The 27,054-nt window shown below is 35.0% G+C and overlaps 1 protein-coding gene across 1 annotated transcript in view; it reads right to left on the bottom strand.

Annotated features, from left to right (window-relative positions):
- The window catches only part of LOC107097555 (solute carrier family 12 member 5-like), a 34,387-nt gene extending 7,580 nt beyond the window's left edge, over window positions 1–26,807 (bottom strand). The window contains exons 1-9 of the mRNA XM_015394733.1: window positions 26,682–26,807; window positions 7,546–7,649; window positions 7,326–7,463; window positions 3,312–3,458; window positions 3,002–3,056; window positions 2,160–2,290; window positions 1,257–1,504; window positions 960–1,171; window positions 715–882 (exon numbers count right to left, since the gene is read on the bottom strand). Of these exons, the coding sequence (XP_015250219.1) occupies window positions 715–882; window positions 960–1,171; window positions 1,257–1,504; window positions 2,160–2,290; window positions 3,002–3,056; window positions 3,312–3,458; window positions 7,326–7,463; window positions 7,546–7,649; window positions 26,682–26,736 (1,258 nt within the window). The 5' untranslated portion in view covers window positions 26,737–26,807. The remainder of the gene's footprint in view (window positions 1–714; window positions 883–959; window positions 1,172–1,256; window positions 1,505–2,159; window positions 2,291–3,001; window positions 3,057–3,311; window positions 3,459–7,325; window positions 7,464–7,545; window positions 7,650–26,681) is intronic.
- Window positions 26,808–27,054: the final 247 nt, after the last annotated feature.

Here is a 27,054-nt window from a genome sequence, read left to right as displayed (position 1 = left end):
GTAAAGCTCACCTTTCACAACCTGACAATTCCCTGTGTTTGGATCTGCACTCCCCCTCCTAAACCAAACACTACCTGGGATAGCCCATACGTCCTAAGCATTTGAGAGTATAAACCACAAATTCTTCAGGTCAGGTATCTTTTACTGCCTCACTGAACCAAAATGTTGGCTTCTGCTAGTCCCCCTGGCTTTCCAGTTAGCTGCTTTAGTTGTTCAGAGACAACAAAAACCTGAAGATCCACCTCACCAGCTTGATTGCTTCCATAAAACCCAATGGATCCATTGGCGTTCACCTTTACAGCTGTAAGAAAAGCACATCTAAAGTGGAGGTACCAATAATTTCCTAGTCTGATTCAATGATCCCAATCGGCCACAGAACATGAGATAAAGTCTTCTCAAGGTATGAGTAAAGCTGTCCCAATTAGGCACCTCGGCCCAGTTTAGCATCACCTCCGAGTTTCGCAGATCCACCTTATTACCAAGCGGTGCTCAGCTAATAGCTCTGGTCCTCTTTTCATGCTTTTGTTCACAACATAACATCACAAGGTTGATGCACACTTATAAAACCACCCAAGTTGACCCCAAGGTAAATCTGGAGTATGTTATCAATTAACTAATACTACTCTTTAAATGGGCTGATGTCTCTACAAATTTATACCTATTCTGAAATGCTGTTGGATAAAAAATTTTTTTCAGAACAGTCTCCAAAGTCACCTGTGACCGATGGGAAATATATCCCCACCAGCAGGGTAAAGAAGCTGGTGATGTCAGCCACAACGTAGCGGTTAGAGTTGGTGGTTGGAATATCAGGATCCACAGTGGATGAGATGCCACGCTTTTCCAGGAAATTACCCTTTTCCAGATAATTTCCAAACAGGTTCTCTGTAAGATAAGGGTGAGTGTACAAAACAGGAGTCTTTACAGTAAGCATTAAACTGTGGTGCAGGTTTGTAACTGACCAGCAAGGATTCCACTATTGACCCCAGGGATGCCCTGTATCTCTGTGACATTGTTGTTGATGAAATATTCATCACATGTTGCATTGAGGGAATCAGAATCACAGAATGATCTCCACATCTGGGTGGTGATTGTCTCATTGTCTATTTCAATGACCTTTGCACAGACGTCATATGATTTAGAGAGAAGTGTTCGATTTCCAAGGAGACAAACTCTGCAAAGTAAGAACAAGAAAACCTAAGGAATTTTTTAAAATTCAGAATGTAAAGTAACAAAAAACAAAAAGAAGAGCTACTTACGGAAAGACAGGAGGCTCAAGGGCAGTCTTTATAATCCCAGCGTAAACTGCCAGAATAGATAGGATAACACAGGCCAAGAAAACCAGTGCCAACTTATTAACATATTTGACCCCAACAAAGACCACTATGGCCATGAAGCTCAGCACAAGGGTTCCATACACACGCATGTTATTGAGGAGTGCAATCTCTGCTTCGGGACCCTCCAGGCCCTCAATTTTAAAGATGGCTGCCTGTGGGACGATATAAATCTGAAGGAACGTACAGGGGTAAAGAGAAGGGAAAAAAAGAGGTACCCACAAATGATGTGATGATAAAAACATTTACATGTTAGCACATTCAATTGAATATATACACATATACATATATCTATATATATGCTTACTTACAAAGGTATACAATATACCTATATAAGAAACATAAAAATACATACAGTATATTCTTTCCTTTTCAGTTTAGAGATACACCTGCAAGTAATTCTACCAATTAATTAGCCAAGAGTCTTGCTGAGTCATATACTTGTTATTTTATTTTCTGTGTTCCTTCTCTTTTTAAGATGTTGGTCCATATTGAAATCATGTGTGCAAAAACGGCATCTGTTTTCCTTAAGTGTTGGGCCAATGGATGAAAACACTGCTTTACAGCGTTTGGAACTTGATAGAATTTTTTTTTCTTCAAAATTTTAAATTAGATACAACATTGTGGGAATTATTAGGTTTTTTTTTTGTTTAAACAAAAAGAAAGTTTGCACTTCTGTTTTTGACAAAAAGATATTAATTTTAATGCAGCCTGATTTTTTTTTTAGCATAAAATATATGCCACACAGAATGAAGACATGAGGTGTACATTTTTTAATGTTTAAAATTTACATTAAAAATAACATATGTGGAATTTGGATGCACTTACCAGAAGAATTTCAATACAACCAAGTATATACATGGCCCCAGCAAAGGTGGTTCCTAGATAGAAGCAAATCCCCACAGCTCCACCAAACTCTGGTCCCAGGGAGCGAGAGATCATATAATATGAACCACCAGCTGTGGGTGACAAACACACACTAGGCTTAGTCTTTTGATCTGTCAGACTCAGTAAAACATTCCCCTGTAAAAATGCTGATGCCATTTGAAAATGTAATACTAAAACCAGAAACTTCACTTCTCCCCTGGAGCAAATGAATTGCAGAACTACCTCTTGTTGCAATTAAAATGTTTTTCACACATAAACTCCAGATTTCAGCAGCTTGTCCTGGCTTATTACTGGCCTCTTGGTTCTTTTCTAATTAAAGCTCTCTTTCCCCAAACTTGCTGTTTGACTACAATTTTAAGTTTTTTGAACAATAGATTGAATTTTCTTCGGTAAGAGGAAACTTTGAGATTTGTTCCTAGGTCTTTATGAGATTGTTTCTTCTCTTATATCCTCAGAAAAATCTCTGAGGCCTGGACAAGACAACTCAATTTATATTAGATCAAATTACACAAGGGAATTATATTTATCAATTAGATAACTGCTGAAATTTTTTTTGATGCACTAGATTTTAGTTCTGAATAAATAGGGTTTCAAAATGCACCTTAACCACATTTTTTAGAATTTCTTTTGTAAAAAAATATAGAAAACTCGTTTTGTTGATCTATTATATACAATCCCCATAATGTGCATTGAAGATTGTGATGTCATAAGATGTAGAAAACTTAAAGGGGCAGGGATGTTTTTTTTTAAGGGGCTGCACATGCCTGGACATAAACCCTTACCTGGTACAACTCCATTTGTTGCAATGGCACTCATAGAAATGGCTGTGAGCATGGTCTGAAAACAGCAACAATAAAAAAGAACAGGTTTTATTTAGTCTCACTGAATGAATTAGAATTTTTTCCATAGATATTTAAATAAAATGCTGGATATGGACATCTGCAGGTTAAGTGTACTGTCAGAAAAAAAAAAAAAACAGCTGTAGTTTTATGGATAGAGAATGTTTCCCAAGTGTTACTTGTTTTAAAAAGAAAGAACTTTTCCATCAGACAACAGATGTACCACAGCATGAACATCTGCAGTTTAACATACCGTAGAGCAACACATAAAGACGATTATGAACGAGCCGAAGACTCCTCCAATCCCGACCATCCATGTCATCCTCAGGAAGAGGATCACTCCAAAAATATTCTGGATGCACGGCAAGTAGACTCCCATCAAAGTGCCCAGCTGGGGGGCCTGGAAAGAGCACACCGTAACAAATGTGGAAAATTAAAGTCAAGTGTTTTCAGGTGTTGTACTTATATATGTCTGATATTTCACAAAGGATTGAAATGATAAAAATGAAATGCTTCTCTGATTCCGATCCTCTCTCCAGCTGAGCTCCAGGGATCATATAAGACATTATGACCAAGCCAAGCACAAATGTGGGCAAATGTTTTTATTGCAGTTATGATCTCATGTATTGTGAAAATACCAAATGTTGACAAACTATTTCTGACATTTTGTTTTAATAAAAGCAATTATCTTATGTGCTTTTTTAAAAAAGTTCTGGATGTTCATTGTAAAATAAATTGAACAAAGTATCTTTCATGTAAAGCTTTTGGAATGTCTATTTGTGAAAAACAATATTATTAATGCCAAAAAACTATATTAATACCAGCCAAGAGCTTTGATAATTAGTCAGGGCAATGTGGTAGTAAACAAAGCTTTAATAAGAAAGTTTAACACTTATTGACAAGTAATTTAAAAGAGGCTTAAATATAATCTAACCAAAGGGACCTTTTTTTTTTCCATTTAGTTAACTAAAAAGTGAAAAAAAGAAGATACTCATATTTTACAGGCACATATGTACATATGTACATGGATAAAAAGAAATCAATACAATTCAGTGTTTCCTTATGCATATTAATCAATACCACATCATAGTAGAACCAATTTGGATGTCCCTTAAAATATCCTGCTGTAACTTGTACTGAATTTGCTAAATGTTTGGGCCGATGCATTTTTTTAATATATCGCTTAATCTTAAAATAGCAGGGAAACAATCTGGATGCAGTGTTTTGGGAGGTAGCAACAGTCCAGGCTTACAGAATAATTAAATATCCATTATATCTAAAGAACACATTTTGAATTAAGCCTCCTCCGCGCACAGTCCCAAATTTGGATTTACTATCTATTCGACTGGTTCAGATACTATTTGGCATTAATGCTGTATTTTAAAAATCCTCAAGGCTGTATTGTTGGTACAATTTTTTATTCAATATTTCTTTCCTAACCCTATCTCAAAGCATTTAGTACTATAATATCTCTGACTGTATGAATGCTAATAGCAAACAACATAATATTTGTGTTACCACATAATCACTTTCTATTACAGACCCTGAGCCTCTCTATAGAATTATTGACTTGTCTTGGATCTGTACACACTTCAACTACTTATTAGACATGAACAGCGTAGACTCCCATGTCATAAGAGACCTTTTCATGCTATGTCATAAAGACCATTGGTCTTGTTTATAAAAAAATGAAATTTGTGTTGGCTGACTTCAATATAATTTAATTTAACTCAGTTTAATTATATAAAACCAATTCACAAGAGCTACTGTCAAGCACTTTACAAACAATTCAACAAGATCACCCAGGCTTTTTGCCAGAGAGAGAATCAGACATGCATAATATGTTTGAAATGGTAGGTGGCTCTGTCTAGGAAAGAAACAAGTGAAGCAGACAAGCTCTGAGCTAGTTTTGTGTCAACGGGATTAATGAGAGAAAATACAGTTAGATCCTGTTTTCTCTGGTTATTCTTTGTTGCCCCTAGTTTCCCTTTTATTTCCCCATAATTCCCTTTTAGTTGCTCCTGTCCACACCTGCTCCCTATCAAATGATTAGCCCATTCATTGTTTGTTTCTCCCATAAATACACCCTCTGTGCAGTTTCTCTTTGCTGAATTTGGTCCATTGCTATGTATGCTCCTCCCCAGTGTCTCCTTGTTTTGGTTCCTAAGCTCCTTGCCTGTTCATTCTGGGTTTATGCTTTTGTTGCCACTAACTTCATTAAACCTACAAGAAACCTTCTCTGCTTCTGTCTCGTCCTTTACAAACATTCACAAAACCTGACAGTTATTGTGATTGGCTAACACTGAACCTTTGCAGGCACGCACCTAGAGTCACTTTACCCAATCACCTCGAAAGCTTCTGCTGAACAACTCTTCTTTCAGCAGATTTGATGGGAGCAGTCCCAGATTAATAATGAGCAGAACTAAACCTGAGTGCTGGATCATCAGTCTGGCTTGCCAGGTCACATATACTTTGGAGACTGGATAAATTGGTGACACACATGGTGAAGTGGGGAACAGAAGCCAGATGGCACATAACTCTCCTCAGAAATTTCATTTTACTTCATCATACCATTTACCATTACCATTATGCACTACTAGGCAGTTGCCTAGGGCCCCAAGTTCTTGGGGGTCCCATTAAACTTAGCTTATATGTATGGTTAATACAACTATTTCTTATTTGAGCACATTAATTATGTTTTTGATAAAAATCTTTTTGCTAAAATGCCATTAGAATGCTTATAATTTTAAGTGTGTCTCAGACCCTTCAGTGTCCACATTGGATCACTCCATTTGCTACACATGTTTAGAAAGGTTTAAACAGAAAGCAGCAAACCATTTAAAAAAAGGACGATGCGAAGAGTAGTGTTGCAAACTTAGTGCTTTTGTCGCTATAATTATGTCATGATTCATGCAGCTATTATTTCCTACAAATGAAAAATGGAGAAGAGATAAGCAGATCATGGCTTGTCTACAGTGAAAAGAAGCACTTTGTTATTTACCTTTGCCGTCACCTTTTTCAAAACACAGAAAGGAGCAATCAGCTAAGTGAGCTTAGTGTTTGGCAAAGATCTTTAACTCCTTTTGAGAAAGCATGACAACTCAGCTGAGTACAAAACATATAGAGGAAAACAACACGAAAATGGACAAGAAGAGAGGGACAAAAACATAGAACAAATAATGTATGTCTATTCTATTCAAATTTCTGTATTTGTATAATGGGTCTGTCTCAATTCAGAGGGCCCCCTGGCTGTCTTTGCCTAGGGCCCAATATTTCCTATATCTGCCCCTGCATATATGCTTGCATTGCTGTCACACACCCAAAAAAAATTTTTTAAGCCAGGTTAAATTGCAAATCTGCATAACATTTAAACATTTCTTCAACTTTACATTCCTCTCTCTGATAACCAACAGCTTGAGTCATAACAGTTCAATATACAGAACAAGTTGTAAGGAATATACATAGATTGCTCTAAAACATTTAACATACTGGTATCTTAAATGGTGGTAATGGTGCACAATGGATGCTTTAAATAATAATATAATTATTATTAGGCGAGGTCTAATTTCCAGGAATCACCAATATGTCTAGGCCAATGATGATGAATGGCTTATGAGCTGATTAGACTCCCTAGTGGTTGCCATTGGTAATAAATAGATAGCACTGATCAGCTGGCTTCATGTGGTGCTTTGTATGGATCATTTAAGTGTAATTGTAATGAGCCTTGGATGCAAACTTGGATGCAACAGCTTTTACTGTCTGAAAAGTTGTACAAAATGACAATAAAAGTTGTCTAAGTCTAAGCTGTGATCTAATGTATAATGAAAATTTGCTTGATTATATTTTTCAACGTCGTTTAAGCAATTATCAGTTGTTTGGTGAATGTACACTTTTAGTACGGGTCCTATGCAATATTTCAAAAATGAGATTCCAGAACTGAACAAATGGAGGCAGTACTACTGTAGCTTCTCTCCTCCTGCAGTCTGGAACATTCTTCGTAAAAACATGAGAAGTGCAAAAACTGGCTCATTTAAAACAAGGTGAAATATTACTTTATTTCTATCATATCCTTAATAAACACAAATGTAATATTATTATTTTCTGTATTACTTGGAAACCTTTTCAGCAATTCAGTAATAGCAAATTGGAAAAGGTAATAACAATATCCAGGCAAGAATAATTTAGAAAGATGTTGATATAAAGTATGAGATAAACAATAAAGCTGTGAAAGGATTTAGTTCCCACTAATACTACGGTAGTGTTCTACCTTTACAGGTTTTTTAGATGGCCTAGCCCCCTCTTCATTCTCAGCCTCTTCATGCTCTTTGCTGCCAGTCGGCAAGTTGGAGTAGTTGGCCAGAGAACTGAGCAGAGAGGAAACCATTGGACTGGTATCAATCTCCTCCTACATTCCAAACAAGAACACATCAGTGAAAATTATTAATTTTTACTTAAACAATTGTTGCTGGTTGTAGGGCAACCCCCACCTCAAATAGAGCCATGCTCTTGCTGTCGTATTGCTGACTCTTTTCGATATCCAAGGATGCGCTGCTGTTGATGAAAGGACTGCTCTCTCTGGGGTGTCCATCACCTGAAACATGGAAACAATGGCTATCATGATGTGGATTGATTATTCATTCCCTATAGAAATACAATATAGGATTTATTAGGTTTTTCTTTACCTAAATAGATTACTGGATAAGAGATTATTTATAAGCTTCAACTAAGATCCAAGCAGATGCTTAAATAGGTTTTAATTTTCTAAAGTAATTTGGGGTACATAGTTTCTCCTGTTCTTTTCATCCCAATCTGACATTGTTTTTAGGGTACTCTTGGCTAACCCTTATTAATCCTCATTTGAACTGGAAAGGAGATAGCGTTGAGTCATGGAGTCAAACTTTCTACATTCAGCCGTGCTCCAGTCTTAAATGCTCTAGAACAGGAAACTGCAGTAGACCTCTCTGTGGTTCCTCCTAAGTATCATGACCTTCATCTCTTTTTTAGTAAGTCTAAGGCTCTCTCTTTCCAGCCTCACCGCACATATGACTATGCTATTGAGCTGCATCCTGGAGGTCCTCTTCCCTCCAGTAGGTTGTATAACCTGTCCAAACCTGATAGAGAGAGTATGCAGAAGTACGTTAATGAGTCATCAATGAGGTAGAGTCGTAGATCATTCTAGCTGCTGGAATTATGCACGCCTATACCTCACCTGTTGGAGCATTTTTTTTCTTTGTTGGGAAAAAGGATGGATCACTAAGACCTTGTATTGACTACAGGGGCCATAAACCCTTAGGTCATTTTGAATATCTTTAAATCAGTTTTTATTCATATATCTTGATGACATTGTGAGTTTCTCCAGGAACTTATCTGAACATAAAATCCACATGCCTCAAGTTCTCCGACGTCTTTTAGAGCAGTGATTCTCGACCGGGGATACTCGCACCCCTAGTGGTGGGTGAGTGCATTGCAAGAGTACATGAAAATATTTTATTTTTTTGGTAGTAAAAATAAAATAGAGCTGCAAACTTTTTTGCTTTGTGAGGATCCAGTTACAAAATTAAAAAAGCTTTTATCAACCAAAGAGTGTTTTTCTTATATCTTTCAGTTCTCCTTCAGCTTTGACACACATCAAAACCAAGCAGAGGAACAGACTGGATTCATTTGTACTTCTTTGGGGGCCAAGACTACTCAGTTCAGGTTTTCCTCCCCAAACAAATGGTTGATCCGAGTGCATGAACCTGGAGCTTGAGGCATCCCTCCACTGCCTCTATCAGAACATTATGGAGTACTCAATTGCCTTTGCTCAAATATGCATATCCTTTTCAAACTTCTTCTGCCACTAATCTGACTCCATTTGAGTCCTTTCTAGGATATCAAGCTCGCCTGTTTCCATCTGATGAGCACGAAATTGTAGTTACCTTTGTCAAACACCACATTCAGTGCTGCAAACCGGTCAGTGGAAGCAAATCTACGTCTGCCCGATCAGAGAAGGATTCCAACTCCCCAGTACTCACCTGGACAAAAGGTTTGGCTATAAACAATGTTAGGATCTTTGGGTTTTTGCTGTTTTTCTGATGTGACTGAGCTTACTGGAAGCTCCAGGAAGCTCCTTCCTTCAACCCATGTTGCAGCACACCTCAATCAAGATGATAACCCTGTATATAAGGAGGTGAAGGATCGTAACTCTTCACCGGATGATTACCCCTGATGGTATTCCAGCAAAAGACCTAAACTAGGAATATCCTTCTTGTTAAAATATGTCTTGTTGTGAATCTTTTTTAATGGGTTATTGTTACAGACAACCAGTGAATCTCCGATCTTCATAGAAAAAGTCTCACCTGTGTGCAGGAGTTCTCAGTCTTCATCACCTGCCTGCCTGCACTCCACCACAACACTTCTTACAAGTACCAATGTTCTCGACATCACCCAATTTCTCTTGGACTTCTGAGGTGCAGTCTGCAAAGCATGCTGAATCAAACCCCTAGAGATCCATGCTACCTCCCCTTCATCACTTAAATAAGCAAATCCATCAGTTATCAGTTTTCATCAACCTGATCAGTCCGATTTCTCCTCTCAGACCAACCAGAAAGTTCAGCTGACTTCCTGCAGTTCTCCACTTCCAGATTATTGTTGCTTTTTTGTAAATAAAATGTTAAAACTCACTGGTTCCTCCGTGGGATTGTGCATGTGCCTCAAAAAACTATAAACGGCAGGGACACATTCAGGTACTGCTATTCTTTTTTTAAACAAACCCATCATGTCTGAAAAGAATCACTTTTCACATGGAATAACCTCAGAACATGTGGGAAAATACTCCCTGGTGATTATTAATGTAGAGATTTGTAGCCATACTAGTGCACCTCATATGGAGAACGCCAAACACATAGTATTTGCAACAATGATTTATACCAACTGTGGGAAGCTGCGAAAGCTTGACAGGACAAAAAATGATGCATGTTTGAGAAATCACATTCAAAATGATGTAAGATCTAACTCATGGGATCACATAGTAATTTCAGACAGCTTTTACTGTGATCCATCTAAAGAGTATTAAAACTGACTTAATAAAAATAGTAAAAGGGTTTTAGCAGAGTAGAAGAGAAAACAGCGATACTACCGTAAGCTCATCACTAATTAATTTCTCAGTTCTAAGATTTTAATACAAGGTTTATATGAATAAGAATTCTGAAGTTATTTGATGTAACCTAACATATAAACTTATATGATGTAAAGTTCCTCTTTCTGTCTCCAGTTTAGGATCTTTAGTGTTGCTAAACGTGTTACTTCTTGTGAAGTTTATTCTCCTGTCATTCTCTCACATTAGTTCCCCTAAGGTACTTACACATCTGGTAACATCTGCAATCAGTACACCTACTTTGAACAAAGTGTTATTGAAAAGTAGTTTTATTATTTTGTTCTTTTTCCTTTTACTAAATTAATAGTATTAAGACATATTACTTCTATGTATAATTTCCTTGTTCCTTCTTTTATTATTTTCTACCTGCTGACCTTATCGAGCCATTTGGTAGTCAATTGAATATACAGTAGAAAGTAACTATTTTTAATGAATATATTTTTTCTGTTTTAACTTACTGTAAATACATTAGTTGCTCTAATCATATGTTTAATTTTTTTTATATTGAAAAAAACAAAACCAAAAAAAAAAAACTATTAGAAATGCGTCTTTTGCTTGATTTTTTAACTTTGGAACTATGTTTTTCCTTTGTATATAATTTTAGTCTTGAAAATACCGGAATGTGAATATTATTTATATTTTTGTCTGTTAAGATATATACATTTTCTTTATATTGATATATTAAAAATGTGCTATTTATACTCAAATACAACTTCTACCTACTCTTTTTCCTTCTGCTACCTAGTACTCTCCCTGGTTTCGTTTACTCAGATTTATTTTTATTTTTTGTTAAATTACCCGATTCTTCAATGTAAAATGTAAATTATAAACACAACAAAACTATTCAGGATAAACACCCATCTGGCAGTGGAGGGTATTTGTTATGGAAGAAACTTTGACATTCTTAACCCTGAGTTTGGAGAAACTTCTAGAGAGAAACAGAACTAAACATGTAATCATTTTATTTTCTTTGCTTATTTTTTTGCTATATTCCAATTTTTATTAGATTTTATTAAATCAATCTCTGCCCCCTCATATTTCAATTATCAAAAATCTTAAATATTCCCTTCTCTTTAGCCAGATTTTAGCAATACACACACAGTTTTAAAAGATCTCTGTATTTTAAGACAGTTTTACACATGTTTTTCTTCAGGTCAAACCTTTCCAGGATAAAGGTTCCTTGGCTCTTCTGAATAGTACAATGACTCTTGATAGTAAAGACACTCAAGCAAAAACAGATGCACTTATCATGGCAGTTCCTTCACATCATCCTGCCGGGGTTTCGTGGAGACAGAAGTTATGCTGAGCTAAGGGCAGAAACAGCTAGAAATGCCTTTAGTTTTTGAGTTTTTTTTATTTTTTATTTTTTATCACAGTGATCTGCTGGACTGGAGATGCTATACAGCTTTTTCACATCTCCTAAACATTGTTAAGCAGATTTGAATAAATCTCTCCAGTTACAAGATCAAGGACCAATAGAGTAGCCAACAGCTGATGATGATGATGATAATGAAAATTATGCTGTCATGCTGTTATAGACCAAATTGTATACAGTCTTTTAACTCATAAGAGCCATTTTATATTTTGTTGTTGAGTAACATCTGGATGCTCAAAGCAGCACAGCCAAGTCACCTCTCGAATTCCCAAAGCTGCAGCAGCATTACCGCTAATCTCTAAAGTAAAGGGGAAACTCAAAAGCCAGCCAAACTGCTCTGACAAAGCTGGTAATCCTTTCAACCATTGATGGCTTTAAAAGCACACATAGCCTGTTAAACCATAATTTTTTTTGTTTTGTTATTGTTGTATTCTTTAACTCATTAATATGTAAAAGCATTTCCTGAATAAGGGTCCAAAACAAAACAAAAATCTTTAAATTTAGAAAAATGTAGGACCATTGATTAATTCTTTGTAACAAAGTAATTTTTTTAGTGTGTTGATCAAGTGCATAATTCTGCACAACAGTGTGTGGCCTTTTAAATCTGTATTTTCATCTAATTCCTGCTCTTAGCTTTGAATAAAATCTGCTTTCTCATGAATACAGTTTGATGATTCTTCATTAAATACATGCACATTAATATTGTGAATGTCTGTGTATTTGCGTGAAAATAATTTCTATTCTCTACCCCATAAACTATAAGGAAACAGGATTTAATTTCTATTTAGGAAGTTAGCTGGTATACCCATAGAAGTAAGTACTTCTTTCAAAAGTTTAGAATACTCTAGAAATAAGAATTTAAACAGTCTCACAGCAAAATAAAAACAAACTGAATCCTAGATTTGGTCTTTGTCACCAAAAGCAATATGAGATAACTGTCTCTGCAGTCAGATGTTAAATGTCATACTTGTTAAATTAAGGTCTAGGCTTCGTTCTTATTGCCTCTTGATTTTGTCTGCCATTTGAGAGGAAGTGAGACGACACTTTATAATTTCAGAGTGCAATGGTGGTTGATGCAGTGGTGGAGGGGCTGAATTGAGTTAAGGTATGAAGCAACATCACAGCTCAAGTTCAATACCTGATCTATCAGACAGAAACCTTCTCATGTAATTAACATGGAACTATGTGTTGTGAGTCCCCTGCATTGAAAAAAGTAAACATTAATAACTTTTTTTCCACCACAGATTACTTAAACCTTTTATAAGCAAACAACCTGTATTAACAATGCTGGCTATTTTGTTTTTGTATCTCTCTGACAGTTCAAATGCTCCTGATGGAAGACCATTACAGGATTTTACATTAAGGCTTTTTGACTGCATGATGAAAAAGGAAAAGCCTCAGCTTTATTTTCATAAAGATACTAAAATGATCAAACAGACCTATCCCCATCAGCATCCTAATCCAACATCAAAAAGTTGGATGCATCAGACAGAAAGAGAGATAGAGATGGCGATTGGGGGGGTCAAGTAAATCTGATGGGGCTTTATAGATCCCTGTTTATTCCATAACTGTCTTGCAAAACAAATTCTTCAAATCTTAATTTATGTCCTGTAGTTTTTGGGATTTGTATTACATACATAGGTTGTGTAATCAGAAATTATAAAAAATAGTAAACACAAAATTTTTTGTAAATTTCTAGACTAATCAGAAGAACTCTAATAAACTGATAAGTGCATTTTTAAAATCGGGTAGATTTTTATCGCAACTGAATGACGATCAAAGATAAACAGCTCAGTTATGTGGGAGAAAATCTAATATAAAGATTGTTTGTTCGTACTTTACAAAATGTGATTTGAAGGATTATGATGAATCCCAAAATAGCATCGCAGACTGTGGCAAGAGCACGGAAGTGCTGTGAAGGTGCATACAATAAAATTACAAATATTTAGGAGCTATGAATAATCAATAGATTAATTATTCGATGTGTCCCTCCTCACTAGGGGAATGAACAGGCCTAAAGGATTATTCTATTCTATTCTATTCTATTCTATTCTATTCTATTCTATTCTATTCTATTCTATTCTATTCTATTAACTACTAGAAAATACTTCAAATGACATATTGCCATATCAATCTGTGTGTCCATTGTCAGGTTAAAAGGTTAAAAAATATAAATATTTTAAGGATAATAAAACATACCACTCATTAATTTCACATTTATGTTTATAATATGATGACTTTTAAAGTAATCTGATACAATATTCTAAACTTAAATGCTGTATTTTCTGTAGTTATGAACATAAATCATCATAATTAACAGAATGAAACGCTGGAAAATGTGCGTCTGTGTTTCATGTAGTAAACTGAGATAAATTTTTTCATATTGTAATTTTTCAGAGTTCACCATCCCACTGAGGATTGTCTGTACCAGAGTGAGGACCTGTTATTTTTATTTTTTGTTATTACACTATTACAAGTACAGAGCAATGAAATTAACTGTCTGCATTTGACCCATCCCCTTTGGGGAATCTCTGGATTCCAAGCACAATGCCCTAACCACTAGGCCACCCTTCCTTTACTTTTTTACTTGGATTTAAACCCTGGATTTAGAGGTATTATCAGCGTTAGGACATAGAAAAAGTAAAAATGACTGAACATCAATGAAAGTCAGCGGAAGTCAATACTTGGTCCTCACTTCATATAGCAAGATGAGGATGCATGTACTTAGGCTCGTGTAAGTCTGGTTGAATCTTCACTTTATGTTGATACTTTGAGAGCCTGTCCTGTTTGAGCAGATTCCCACTCCATCCATCCTACCCGGTCAAATCTCATTGGATACCTGTGCTCTTTCAATGCAAAGCAAAGCTGCACAATATATCTGGGTGCTGAGTTTCCTACCCCTGAAGGCAAACCTTTTTTAACAGCAAGATACCTATGAGATATACTCAGATATTTCATTATAATGAAGGATTTGTGGGAGGTATTTTCAGTCTGTCTCCGGGCCTCAATGTTGTTTTTACTTTTTAACTTTCCCTTTAGGTATCAGCCAATATAGAAATGACTAGCTTTCCCTTTAGGCACTAAAGAACTTGCCCCATAAACAGCCCATAAACCCAGTGTGCCCCACATTTATATTTGTTTCATTAAATATAACCCTTTGGATTCAGACGTTTTTAAGTTCCAGACAAATATGACTACCTTTTAAGCAGCATGTTACATACAAAAAGGTTCATGCACATGGTAAAACATTTTTAAGACAACAGCCAATATTGTGATGTTCTTTAGAATTTGTTTGCATATGGTATTTTTTTTTAGCTCGGGCAAAAAACAATCTCCGTCTTTAAAGTGCTAAACCCAAGTAAATAACGTTAACATCTGCTTAACATCTACAACCTTTGCTCTAAAATGCTAGAAAGACCTCAGTTCCTGTACATGTATATCCTTGTTTTTGAGCAAAGTTATTCAGTCTAGTACCTGAGGGCATTCTAAATCATCTTTGTCTGTCCAAGGAGTTTAGTTTGAGTTCATAACTCTCTCATAAAAAAAAAAAACCTAAAGGTAGGCAAGAACTCAAACCAGACATTTGTTTTACTTTATACTTTTGCATGCTGGGGAAATACTAAACTGTTCGCAAATATGCAAAAGTACATGAGATGCACTTTTATTATGCAAATATAGAGAATAACCTTTAATGTGTTATCTTGATGTACAGTATGAGTAGGCACCCATCGATTAGTAGTAGTTCTTATTCCAGTGGTGTACTGAAAACAAACTAGTCCTCATCATCACGAAGACCAATGGGCTGATCATCAGCCTCAGGAACAATAAAATGGATGGACATCAATGTAGAAACATTTTTAGCATTCTGCTGTCTGGTTAAACGGATGTGTTTGGCCTGACTCGACGTAACAACCCAAAGAGCTGATAATAAAAGGCCCAGCAAAAAAATTTAAAGGTCATCAATACTCACCAGACATAATAATAATTTCCAAATGTGAATTAATTTTTCTGCAAATCCTGAAATTTGTTTTTGTCAAACAAGTTTTTTTTTGTTCTTTTGCTTACTCTTTTCTGTTGGGATATAAGCTCTTACCTATACAGAACACATCTATATAATCTGCAAACAAAACTAAGGAGATTTTTCAATTTAATTCCAAAAAGCAGGAAACAGTTTAACAATATATTATTTTAAACACCTGTTGTCAGGCTGAAAATGAAGAATAATACTTTTATCCAGTCAAATGAGAGTAAAAACAAAACTTAAAAAAAATAAAATCTGAAATAGGGAACATATATGTGGCAGAAAAGATTTGCTGCACTAAGGCCATCACACAGTGAAACATGGTGGTGATAGGATCATGCTGGTGGATGCTTTTCTATTGCAGGGACATTTCAAAGCTTTTATAATGTATAGGATGACAGTAGTTGTGTTTCCTTTCCAATTGGATGTGAAGATATATATACATGTTTAAGCTAAAAGAAGTAAAGAGCTAAGTTAAAGCTGCAGGAAAACTTATTGTTCATATTGAAGAAGTATATGCTATGTATAATCTAAGGATGGGCAGCAAATTTACTATTCACAGGTGTTAGGCCAAAGTTCGCAGAGGGGAGGATGAAATCTGTAGATAAGAGGGTAGAATGACCTTGCTCGCACACACACGCAGAAAAAGCTGATTAACAAGGTAGAAGCAGAAAGGCAGGAAGCAACTCCACACATGGAGATAGGAATGTAGGGACTCCCTATGTGGGAGTATCATCATTCTGTGGGACTGTCTGTGTGAAACTGTAAGATGTTCCCCTATGAAGATAATAAAAAGAGCTGGTGTTGGAGGGGGGGTCNGCAGACATCCATTTAAAATGTAGACAATGGCATGAAAAAAGTGGTTTCTACTTCTACTTTTATACTTTAAGTAAATTTACAAGCCTGTACTTTGTTACTTTTACTTGAGTAAAGAAGTTGAATCAGTACTTCCACTTTTACCAGAGTATTTTTTAACACAAGTATCTCTACTTTTACTCAAGTACGGAAAGTGAGTACTTTTGCCATCTCTGGCTATGTATAATCTAAGGATGGGCAGCAAATTTACTATTCACAGGTGTTAGGCCAAAGTTCACAGAGAGGAGGATGAAATCTGTAGATAAGAGGGTAGAATGACCTTGCTCGCACACACACGCAGAAAAAGCTGATTAACAAGGTAGAAGCAGAAAGACAGGAAGCAACTCCACACATGGAGATAGGAATGTAGGGAGTATCATCATTCTGTGGGACTGTCTGTGTGAAACTGTAAGATGTTCCCCTATGAAGATAATAAAAAGAGCTGGTGTTGGAGGGGGGGTCAGAGTTGCTGTTCGCAGATGCGTGCTGCTGATGCTCCTCTCCCTTTGCAAAGGCGAATCGAAGCTTCGTTGTCCAGAATGTTTTTGTAACACTCCATCTCAGTTAAGTTACCTGCACTTGTTTTAACCGACCCGGGGGGAAAACCATGACGGTGTTTTCAACAGGTGTAAATCTTTAGCAAAAAAAAAATAAATGAAAATGCAATTTTAGACGTGGTTCATCCACTTGATTAAATTAACTAGGCCACACAATGTGCAACATCTTAATACGGTGATCTTACGATCTTTAACTCTACTGTAGTGCACAGGAAGTAGAGTGACCAAGCTAGCATGGACATCAGATCAGTTATGGACCGAGGTTTTAATGAATTTATTTATTATATTAGTTAAGTTTAAAGATGCTACCTACTACCTCAAGTGAGCATTAAAACTTTTTTTCTTCGAAATTTAGTAAGTTGATTTGAAGTTTGCTGTTTCCATCAAAGTCTTTCTAATGTGATACTTCAAAACGTGCTTACAAAATGGTTGATGGAATTATTTACTGTGCAAATTGCAGATTAAATACAACAAATATCTCTGCTAATGTATCTTTTTAAGAAATAACCTGATCACCAGGTTATTCCCACGAGAACAGAATGTTACAAACATACTACAAATCATCAAAGGAACACCAGAGAAACAAAGCAGTGACAGTCTCATGCCCTGGGATAATGTTTATGGGACCTTTGGATATATTTCTCAAGTAAGAGTGGCCAAATATGCATAAGACTTTTAACTTGTAAAAAGCTTTTTTCTTATATCACTACATGTTTGACAACCAGGTGACGGAACATTTGTTCCTAAAGAAATCAAATTGCCCCCCACAGTCTGCTACATTTATAGAGACACTTTTGATAATCTGTGAATAAACTAAGAAGACAAGAAACAGTTACTGTACTGCAAAAAACCTGAAACATAAATAAGTATTTTTTCCTTAAAATAAGTGTATTTTTTCTTGATTTAAGGAGCCAAGTGAGACACCTTGGCAATGGAACAAGACAATTTACATTTAAATTAAGAAAAAAACGATTGCATTGTCTTATTTCAGTCGCACATGATCTATTTATCTTAATTTAAGAGTAAAAAAAAAAAAAAAAAAAATCTCATTCCATTGACAAATCATCTCATTCAGTTTTTGCTGTGTAGAAAAAGCTTCTGTATGGACTTTACCCACTTTCTCCTCAGCACCCAATTATTTATGAATATGTCCGGTATAGAGGTAAATCTTATTTGCATTACATTTTCTCTTATGAAAGGAAAAACACTTCTTTTGTTATTCATCTGTATCATATAGTATTGAATAAAATATACTACATATCTGAAAACAAATTTACACTTTTATTCTCAAATATACCGCAACCAATATGTTACCTATAGAAACTTCTTCAAATACAGATATGCCGCTGATGTTTGAAAACAGTAAAAAGATAAGAAATGATAAAAAGTATTTTGCTGTACAAGAGGAATTTTTTGTAGCGAAGCCATTGCTGCTGTTATATTGCATCATGCAGATGAACAGGCAGGGTGGAGATTTGTACCCTTGATGTGACATGGTTATTAAAAATGGACAGTTCATAGCAGCTTTTTAAGCTTAATAGGACACAGGCCCAGAGGGATTATCCACCAGCTGCTAGAGTCCATAGAGGATCACAGAAATGAACATCTTCACGTGCACCAATCAGCAATAGGCATCGGCATTCATTTTCACCTTGCCTGCTGTAACCAGGAATTAAGCTAATTCCATAAAGTGATTTGCTTAATTTAGTTTTGTCATTTCACTCGCTGTTTTGTTGTTTGTTTGAGCCTGTCTCACCCTCCAGAGCAACAGCAGCACAAAGCCGTCTGTAACAAAAAATGTTTTTGTTTGTTAGATTTCATAAAAACAGGACCAATAACAGACATTTCAGCACAGGAACGAAAAAAACAAAAACAAACAAAAAACTGCAACTTTCTTGTTGATGCTTTTAGCTTTTCATCACAGAGCTATAAATCAAAACTTTTGAGATAATGATCATTTGTATTTCTTGTAGCTCATTATTTGTAACTTTTTGTAAAAAGGAAAACAAGCAGCATTTATAGATAATGTCCAAAGAGTCTTGGTGTGAACAGTGTTTATTCAATCTATTTCAAAAATATTTTATTAATACCGAAAGGACATTTTTCAACAACGTGCTGTTGAAAATTTATAAGCTCTAAAGTTAAGCTCAAAATTATTAATGACATTTCCTTTAAAAAAAATACTGCAGAATTATTTTACCAGTCAAATCCATGCTGACCTGCTTTTTGTATGTTTTTACATATGTTGTTTCTGATGAGGTTCAAGTCTGTGGTGTTTGAAGATCTTATTGCAGTAATTTTCAGCTCTTTCCACAGATTGTTTATCAGCTGCAACTCCAGACCATTTCAAAGCATTATTTCTTCCAGTCAGAAGAAACATATTAATAAAATTAAGAGTATTTAAAATGTAAATCTGCCAGAGGTATGATTAGTTTTGGAATTAGCTGTAGCTACAGCCTTATAAATAAACCTTACTTTCTCATGGAACCAAAGATCCAGCTAATTGAGATGCTGAATTAGAAATTGATCTGAAAAGTAAAATTGGCTAATGAGCTTTGTATTTTTTTTTTTTTTTAGTATTTTTTCTTTATTTTTTTATCTAGGGGCTTTTATTTGCAGAAAGAAAAGAAATAAAGACATACAGCAAAGCCCATAAAGTCAGGAATTAGGTTACGACCTTTGTTTCAAGTGCTAGCCTCCATATAGCGCGCTGGTTCGACCTCTACATCCAGAAGTTATATTATTTTAAAATGTTTCATTGTTTTGGCTTGTAATGTCACTCTGAAATAGTCCAGATCTCCTTTTAAATGGCTGTTGTGATATTAATCACATGTTGCCAGATTATAAAAAAAATCAAGTTTGATATGTTCTTCGCAGAATCTTCATTTGATTAGTTAAAATTTGTTAGAAATGTACATCTATGGCTTGTTTTACCCGTATTGTTTTACAGCTTGTAATCAATCTTTATTTATTTCATTTTTACTAGGGTTATTGGTACCTTTGGACTTTAACAAGCACTCTATCTACCATTTCCCTTTAAAGCGCTTGTGACACGCTTTTCCATCAACTGAAAAAAATTGAATAAAAGTGCATTGATATATATAAAAAAAAAAAAAAAACAGCATCTCACATTCCCTGGTGATTACAGATGTAACAAAAGACAACTATTACTCAACATTGGAATATTTCTATGAAAATTAAAATAATAAATAAAAATTAAGGGGAACTCTGGGGTCATGCATTGTACCAAGGTATATAAACATTTCAGGTATGCTGCAAAAGCAGTCTTTAAATAAGTTAAATTAAGTGTATTTACCCTTAATTTGAGTACGTAAATAAGATGATTTTCCAATGGAATTAGTATTTTTTCTCTTAAAGTAAGATAATTATGTAATATGTACTTGAAATAAAGCAATGCAATAGTTTTTTTCTTATTTTAAATGTAAATTGTCTTGTTCCTTTGGTAAAGTGTCTCGCTTACTGCACTTACTTAAAGAAAAAAATGACTTCAGGTTGAGTATAAATAGCATTAATATGCTAACACAGCGCATTGCTCCTTAGTTGCAGGAATCCTATGATACCGGACTTAACACAACTTTTATAGAGTAAGGAGGAGAAGTGCTGCAAGAAACACATGAATGCACTGGAGAAGTTCTTTCAGAGGGCCTAATATTTATAGACAGATGACCTTCACAGTAGATACTATTTACATGCATTTTAGTGGATCTAAAGTGAAAATCTCATGAAAGAAAAGGCTGTCACCAGAAACATCATGTCTAAGCAGGTAAGGAGATATCAGTGTTGGTAATATTGAACATTTTTAAAGAAGAATGATCAGAATAATCAGTTCCAAACACCAACCATGTTCATTTTATTCATATAAATCAATAGAAATGTCACCAGAAACAAGATCTGCTCATAGTCTGTATTATATAGAAGTCATTTAATTATTTCACTGATTCATGCTATTATGTACGGATATGGCATGTATATATATGCTTGAGGATGGAGATGTGCTTTGAAGATGAAAACTGTAGTTTAACATGGTTTCTTTGAACAGCCATCCCTTTAAGTGTCTGGTTATTAAATGAAAATGAAAAAAATACATAATGTATTACATTATGTACATTAAGTCTGTAACATAAATATTGCAGATTTAAAATAAATGCATCACAACAGATTCTAAGGCTGAAATATATTGAAAAGTCAGGTAATGTCTTCACGTCCTAAAAGGACTTGTGTTTGCTGCTGCTCAAAGTTTCTACCTGTGTTAGCTACCTGTTTTTTTTTTTTTTTTTTTCTACCACTGTGTGATGCTGTCAGTCTCAGCAGAGCCTTCAACACCCTCTGTGTCCTAGACATGTTCTCTGCTAACTGATGACATCTGACTTTCTTCGTCTGACTGCTTCATCTCTATACAATAGTGATTGAAATGTATCGTTGTAAACATCCAATTTTTCACCACTGTCTGGGATGCCAGTCACTGTAGCAGCGGTAAGTTTATGTGCTATGGTTCCTTTTCCACTTTATAAAATAGTGTGACATAATTGTGAAATACTAGTCTGAGAGTGCTTTTCATAGGGAGATTTTAACCATAGTTGTCGACAAATAAGCATTTTAACAGTTTGACATTTATTTCTGTAGTATTTGATATTTTTTTTCAAATAAATCTCTTTATATGGGCCAATTCACAAGTCATACCATGTCAAGGCGCTTTACAGAGACCATTTAATCAGATGTTATCATTGTTATTTAAGAAAAGGATGTCACAACACTGTAGATTTGGACAGTTTCACAGAAACCAGTTTTCTGTGCAAATGTAAGTAAATATTTATTGGGTGCTTTGACAATTAGTATATAGTCTTTTGGTTATGTAGAAGGATCTTGCTACTGTTAAAAGGTTAGGCAGTATTCATTACTTTTAATGTGAAAAAATCCCGACCTGCTGTTTCTAGCATATTCCAACAATGTCTTCATCTCCACTGCAAGGCCGCCTCTTTAAACAGCTCTAATGTTGTGCAATATCTATTTAGTGCAGAACTGTTTTTTCTTTTTTGCCATCTTCCTCTATTGCTTCTCTGTATCCTTAATGATATCTGTACCAAAATCTTGTATTATTTTACTATACATTTATCTCGTTATTTGACTACAATTACTTATAATCAAATCAAACATATTTCAACATTTAAATGTGGATTTTGGTTTAATTATACTTAATTTTAAAATATACTCTATAAACAAAGATTGAATAGTCAACACAATTGCTATTACATGGTAATAACAGAAGGTCAATTGCTTTCCTAAAGTTTAACACACCAGAACCACTTGTAAATCTGTTATAGTTTCAACCAAGCTGTCTCAGAAGGTATGTTTGCTGAAGGCCTTAAATTCACTTGGTTTTATGGATTGTCATTTTCAGAACCTCACATATATTCTAAGCTGTTGTGAATTTTCATTAGTCTCTATAAACATTTCAACAGTTTCTAAATGGGAATCAAAACATTTTCCAGATGTGAACAATGAAGTGAAAATACTGTTTCTAATAAAAGCAATTTCCCACCTCGGCAACTTAATCAATTCCTGCTTGACAAAGAAGAACTGTTATTTAAGAAAATTGTTATTGCTTGTTTTGCTCAGCAGCTAATGAGTCCACTCTGTTCTTTTACTTGTTTGCCTCTTTAAACAAAGAGAGAGAGACAGAAGTAGAGAGAGTAGCTATACTTAAAGGGATTTATTACCTGCGATATTTTAACTAGTTCTTTGTCTGTGAGTAATGAAGCATATTGTGAAATATTGTCACCTTTTATGTTTCTTCAGACCTGTGTTTCAGGCTATCATGTTTGATAGTTGGTAACCTGATGCACCACACAAAATAAAATACTGTTTAAATTAAAGTTTTTTTTTTTTCTAGATGCATCCATAATCCCCTGAATATAGGAGATATGATGTTGCTGCTCAAAGAAACTACATGATTTGCTAGCTTTGGAAACAAATTCCAACTACAAATCAGTTAAAGCATGTAAAGGAACTAGTTTAAGAAATTTTACAATAAGCTCTGAAAATATAGTAATTATTGTGGTATATAAAGAAGCTGTGATTCAAGAGATGTGTTCAATACTGTACATAAGCTTTTTCCTGTGATAAATATAAAGTACATTAATAGAAATGACAATATATTTTACTTTTGTTTACCTTCAACAGTCAAAGGCAGCTCTAAACAAATGGGTTTTTAACCCTTTTACAGTCTTCTGGGAGTTTGTTCCAGATCAGTGGAGCCTAGGAACTAAATGCTGCTTCTCCATGTTTGGTTCTAGTTCTGGGTGTAAAGAGTAGGCTTGAACTTAGAAGACCTGAGTGATCTGAGAGGTTGATACACTGACAGCAAATCTGTTATGTGTTGAGGTGCTGATCCATTCTGTGATTTTTTAGCATGTTGGACCATGGGTGGTGACAGTGGGTAAACAGACTAGGCTCAAAACACAGCACTCAGAAATATGTCTACCCTGGTAAGGTTAGGTGTGATTATTATTATTATTTTTTGGTAATTTTTCCAATTGTGTCTTCTGGGGCTGCACTGTGGTGAAGAACCACTGCCTTAAAATTAAAATCTTATGGCTTTTAAACTCTGCCAGTAATCTTTCTGTTTGCATGTTCCCATGTGAATGAGCGGGATCTTTCTGTGTACTGACATAACTGTTCTTTCAAGAAATTACATTTTGATATGTATGCATGTGCTCTTTTTTTAGCTTGTGTTTCTTTGTTTGCAAGGCGTATGAGGTACTATAAATAATACTGCATATCTGCAGGTATACCAAAGTTATTTCTGATTGTAACCCATATTGAAGCAGGTGCTGTGCAAATATCTCTGTTGAGCACTCTTCATTAATGTATGGACAATCAGACAGATTGATTCAGACCACCAGCAGATGAGCTGACGACATCTGGCAAGCCGATTAAATCTAATGAGGGCAGATGTATCAGTCTAAGTTCAAGAACAGGACAACATTTGCTTCTTCACCCTGACATATTAAACATTATACAGCCATCAGAGTTGTTAAAGCTAACTAATTAGCAGATTATATTTCACTCTATAGAAAATGAAAATTAATCCCGACCATAGACGCTTTTAAAGTGTAATTTAACCTTTCACATGGATTAAACAAATGAGATGTTTCATGTTTAAAAGTTGACCAGGGTAATTTTTTTTATATTCTAATAAATCTATGACAGATTGCCTTGTTTGTTATGTTTTTTGTGTATTTGCACAAATCTATTCACAGCGAGTGAAGGAGCATCAGACATGAAAGACATCCCATGACATTGAACCAACCCTTTGCATTATATGTTACATGTATTATAACTACCTCAATGTAAATGTCCTAAAGCACATTTTGTCCCTAGTTTCAGGTATTTCTGTAGGAATTAATTTGTTGTTCTGGGCATAATAATAATAAAAAAAAAACTGTGTCTATATTGATTGTTTATATGTTTACTATCTACAGTAGAATGAATATTTATACTTTTTTCATTTTAGTTGTTTATTCATATATATATATATATATATATATATATATATATATATATATATATATATATATATATATATATATATATATATAGCATTTAGTGGATTCAATTATTGTAAATATGTTATGTATACTATAACAGAGTAAGCAGTAGTATCTCCTGATGTATGTAGTCAGGACTTAAAAACACTTATAGAATAATTATTTTTTTAAAGGACAGGAGCATTAAGATCACTCCTTTCTTTTGGCTTAGTTTATTCAATTAAACAAGAGGCAGGGTTCATCCTTATCTCTGTCTATCCACCACAGGCAGAAGTCCCTGCCTGTTAGTGGAGAAATGACGTGCTTATTATTAATGTATAATCGGTTTGGTTTTTACCCTATGTGCTGCAAAACCGTCTGCATTTTAAATAAGTAAATCCTAAATCAATGGCTTGGGAGTATTACTAGAGTTAAATTAGCTTGTATCTTCTGCAATAGTGAACAATGAAAAATTATAGCTTCATAAAGCTGAGGGGGAAATTCACTGGGAGACAGATAACTGCTGTTTTCTGGAATAATACAAATGTTTAAATCATCCCTTTAATGTCAGAAAGTCACAGATGCAACACTGTGAAAATGTAAACTTTGACATGAATGACCTTCTGTAATGTATCCCTTATTACAGTGTAAGACAGCACAAATAAAGGTGCCATGGCACAATGCTGGTAGTGCATCAACTCATCCATGCATAGAAGATGTCAAACTTCCAGCAGGAAACAATTAAAGAATTGAAAACAGAACCTGCAGTTACCATAGAACGATAACTTTGACTACTGCTCACGAATACGTAACAGCAACTGTGGTTTCTTGGAAGAAGCTTGAATGTATTTGGAATTCAGTATTTATAGGAAATATGATTTTTTATGTTTTTATTTCATATAGAGAAGAAATGTATGTTGGTTTTCTTTACCTAGCAACATAACAAGCATAATTCAATGCAGTGGTGCAGCTTAATGTATACTAGAACAAACCAAATAAATAAATAGTGTCATTGTGGTGGTTAAGGAATTAGACATTTCTTCAAGGACTTTTTAAGAGTTTTCTTTACAAAGAAAATCATTATTCTCTAGGTTAATAGCAAATAATTTACTGAAAGAAAAGTATTAGCCAGCTAGTACTAATAGCACTACTACTAATACTTATTATCATTAGAAATAATAATAATAATAATAATAATAATAATAATAATAATAATAATAATAATAATAATAATAATAATAATAATAATATTAGTAATACTGATGCTTTTTCACTCTTTTTTTGTCATGCACAAATAAATAAATAACCTTGTTTTGACCCATGGGTGTTTGAGCATTTGGTTTTCCTTCACGTTCATATTTCTGTGTGCATTACTTTGATTTGTCTCCTTTGGTTTAAACATCACTGATCACACTATTTTAAGCTCTCTGGTTTTTAACCTAAATGGAGAATAAAGAACTTGGTCTGCAAGAAATCAAAATAACAGCTACTTTAGATCTTATAAATCTGATAAATCAGATCTTTCTGCAAATGTGCTGCACAGTATAGATGATTAAATCTAGCTTGCACATTCATATATCAAACATTATTAGACTAAAAAACTTGAGATGTCAATTCTTTAATTGGTAATAGATATTCTCCAAGAGCCGATAAATGTGTTCCTTTACCTAAAGTGGCAAGAATAAAGCTGTTTCTGGTCAGTACATTTCATTCTTCACAGTTACCCAAATACGGAACCTTTTGAAGTCCTCAAGTTTCGCTCCCACAAGCATATTTCTACGTAGCAATCACACAGGAAACACATTTTTTCTCTGATGAAGTGTCAAGATCAAGCTGCAGCAACTCCCAACCTAAACCTGTAAGAAAACATGCTTTGCACCTGTGAAGTATGTATAGGCCTTAAATTAACACTGGCTGCCTTTGGTAAGTTTACAATCTTTTTCTATAGTTTTTTGAATTATCCTTTTTGAGTTTCCTATTAATATTATCTACAAACATAAACACTGAGATCAAAATCTTGATTCTATTTTGCATGAAAAAAGGAGAATAAAACTGATGATCTAGGCTCACACCAATGCTGATCAGTCACACATGGTCCTCTTACATCAGTCTATCGCAGATTTCGTCACTTACCCAGGCTGGTGGGTCCCCCTTCTCCGTCTTCACAGTCAGTCATGTTGTTCTCCATCCCCTTTACTCAACAGGCTTAGAAAATGCTTGGCAGCTTAGAGTCAAAGGTGAGACGTTTGCGTCCCTCCAAAAAGCTCTTCCCTTGCTTTATCTAATTATTATTTTCAGTGCGGAATAAAAAGCTATGTTTTATGTGCTTCTTAACTTGCCTGGTTTCCTCTGTCTGTCATAGAGAGGAGTCCAGGGATACCGAGAGCTGCTGCAGGGGAGAGTGGATGCTGGTGCACGGTGTCACTCACATGCACGCTCTCAGCGTCTGCACGCTACTCACCTCCCAGCCAGTTTAAGCCTGGTGTCTACATTTGTGTATTCAGAA

This window comes from Cyprinodon variegatus, unplaced genomic scaffold, assembly GCF_000732505.1.
Source record: "Cyprinodon variegatus isolate N-32 unplaced genomic scaffold, C_variegatus-1.0 Scaffold706, whole genome shotgun sequence".
NCBI lineage: Eukaryota > Metazoa > Chordata > Actinopteri > Cyprinodontiformes > Cyprinodontidae > Cyprinodon > Cyprinodon variegatus.
Note: the sequence above shows the minus strand (reverse complement) of the source record. Positions and strands in the feature narration are given on the sequence as shown.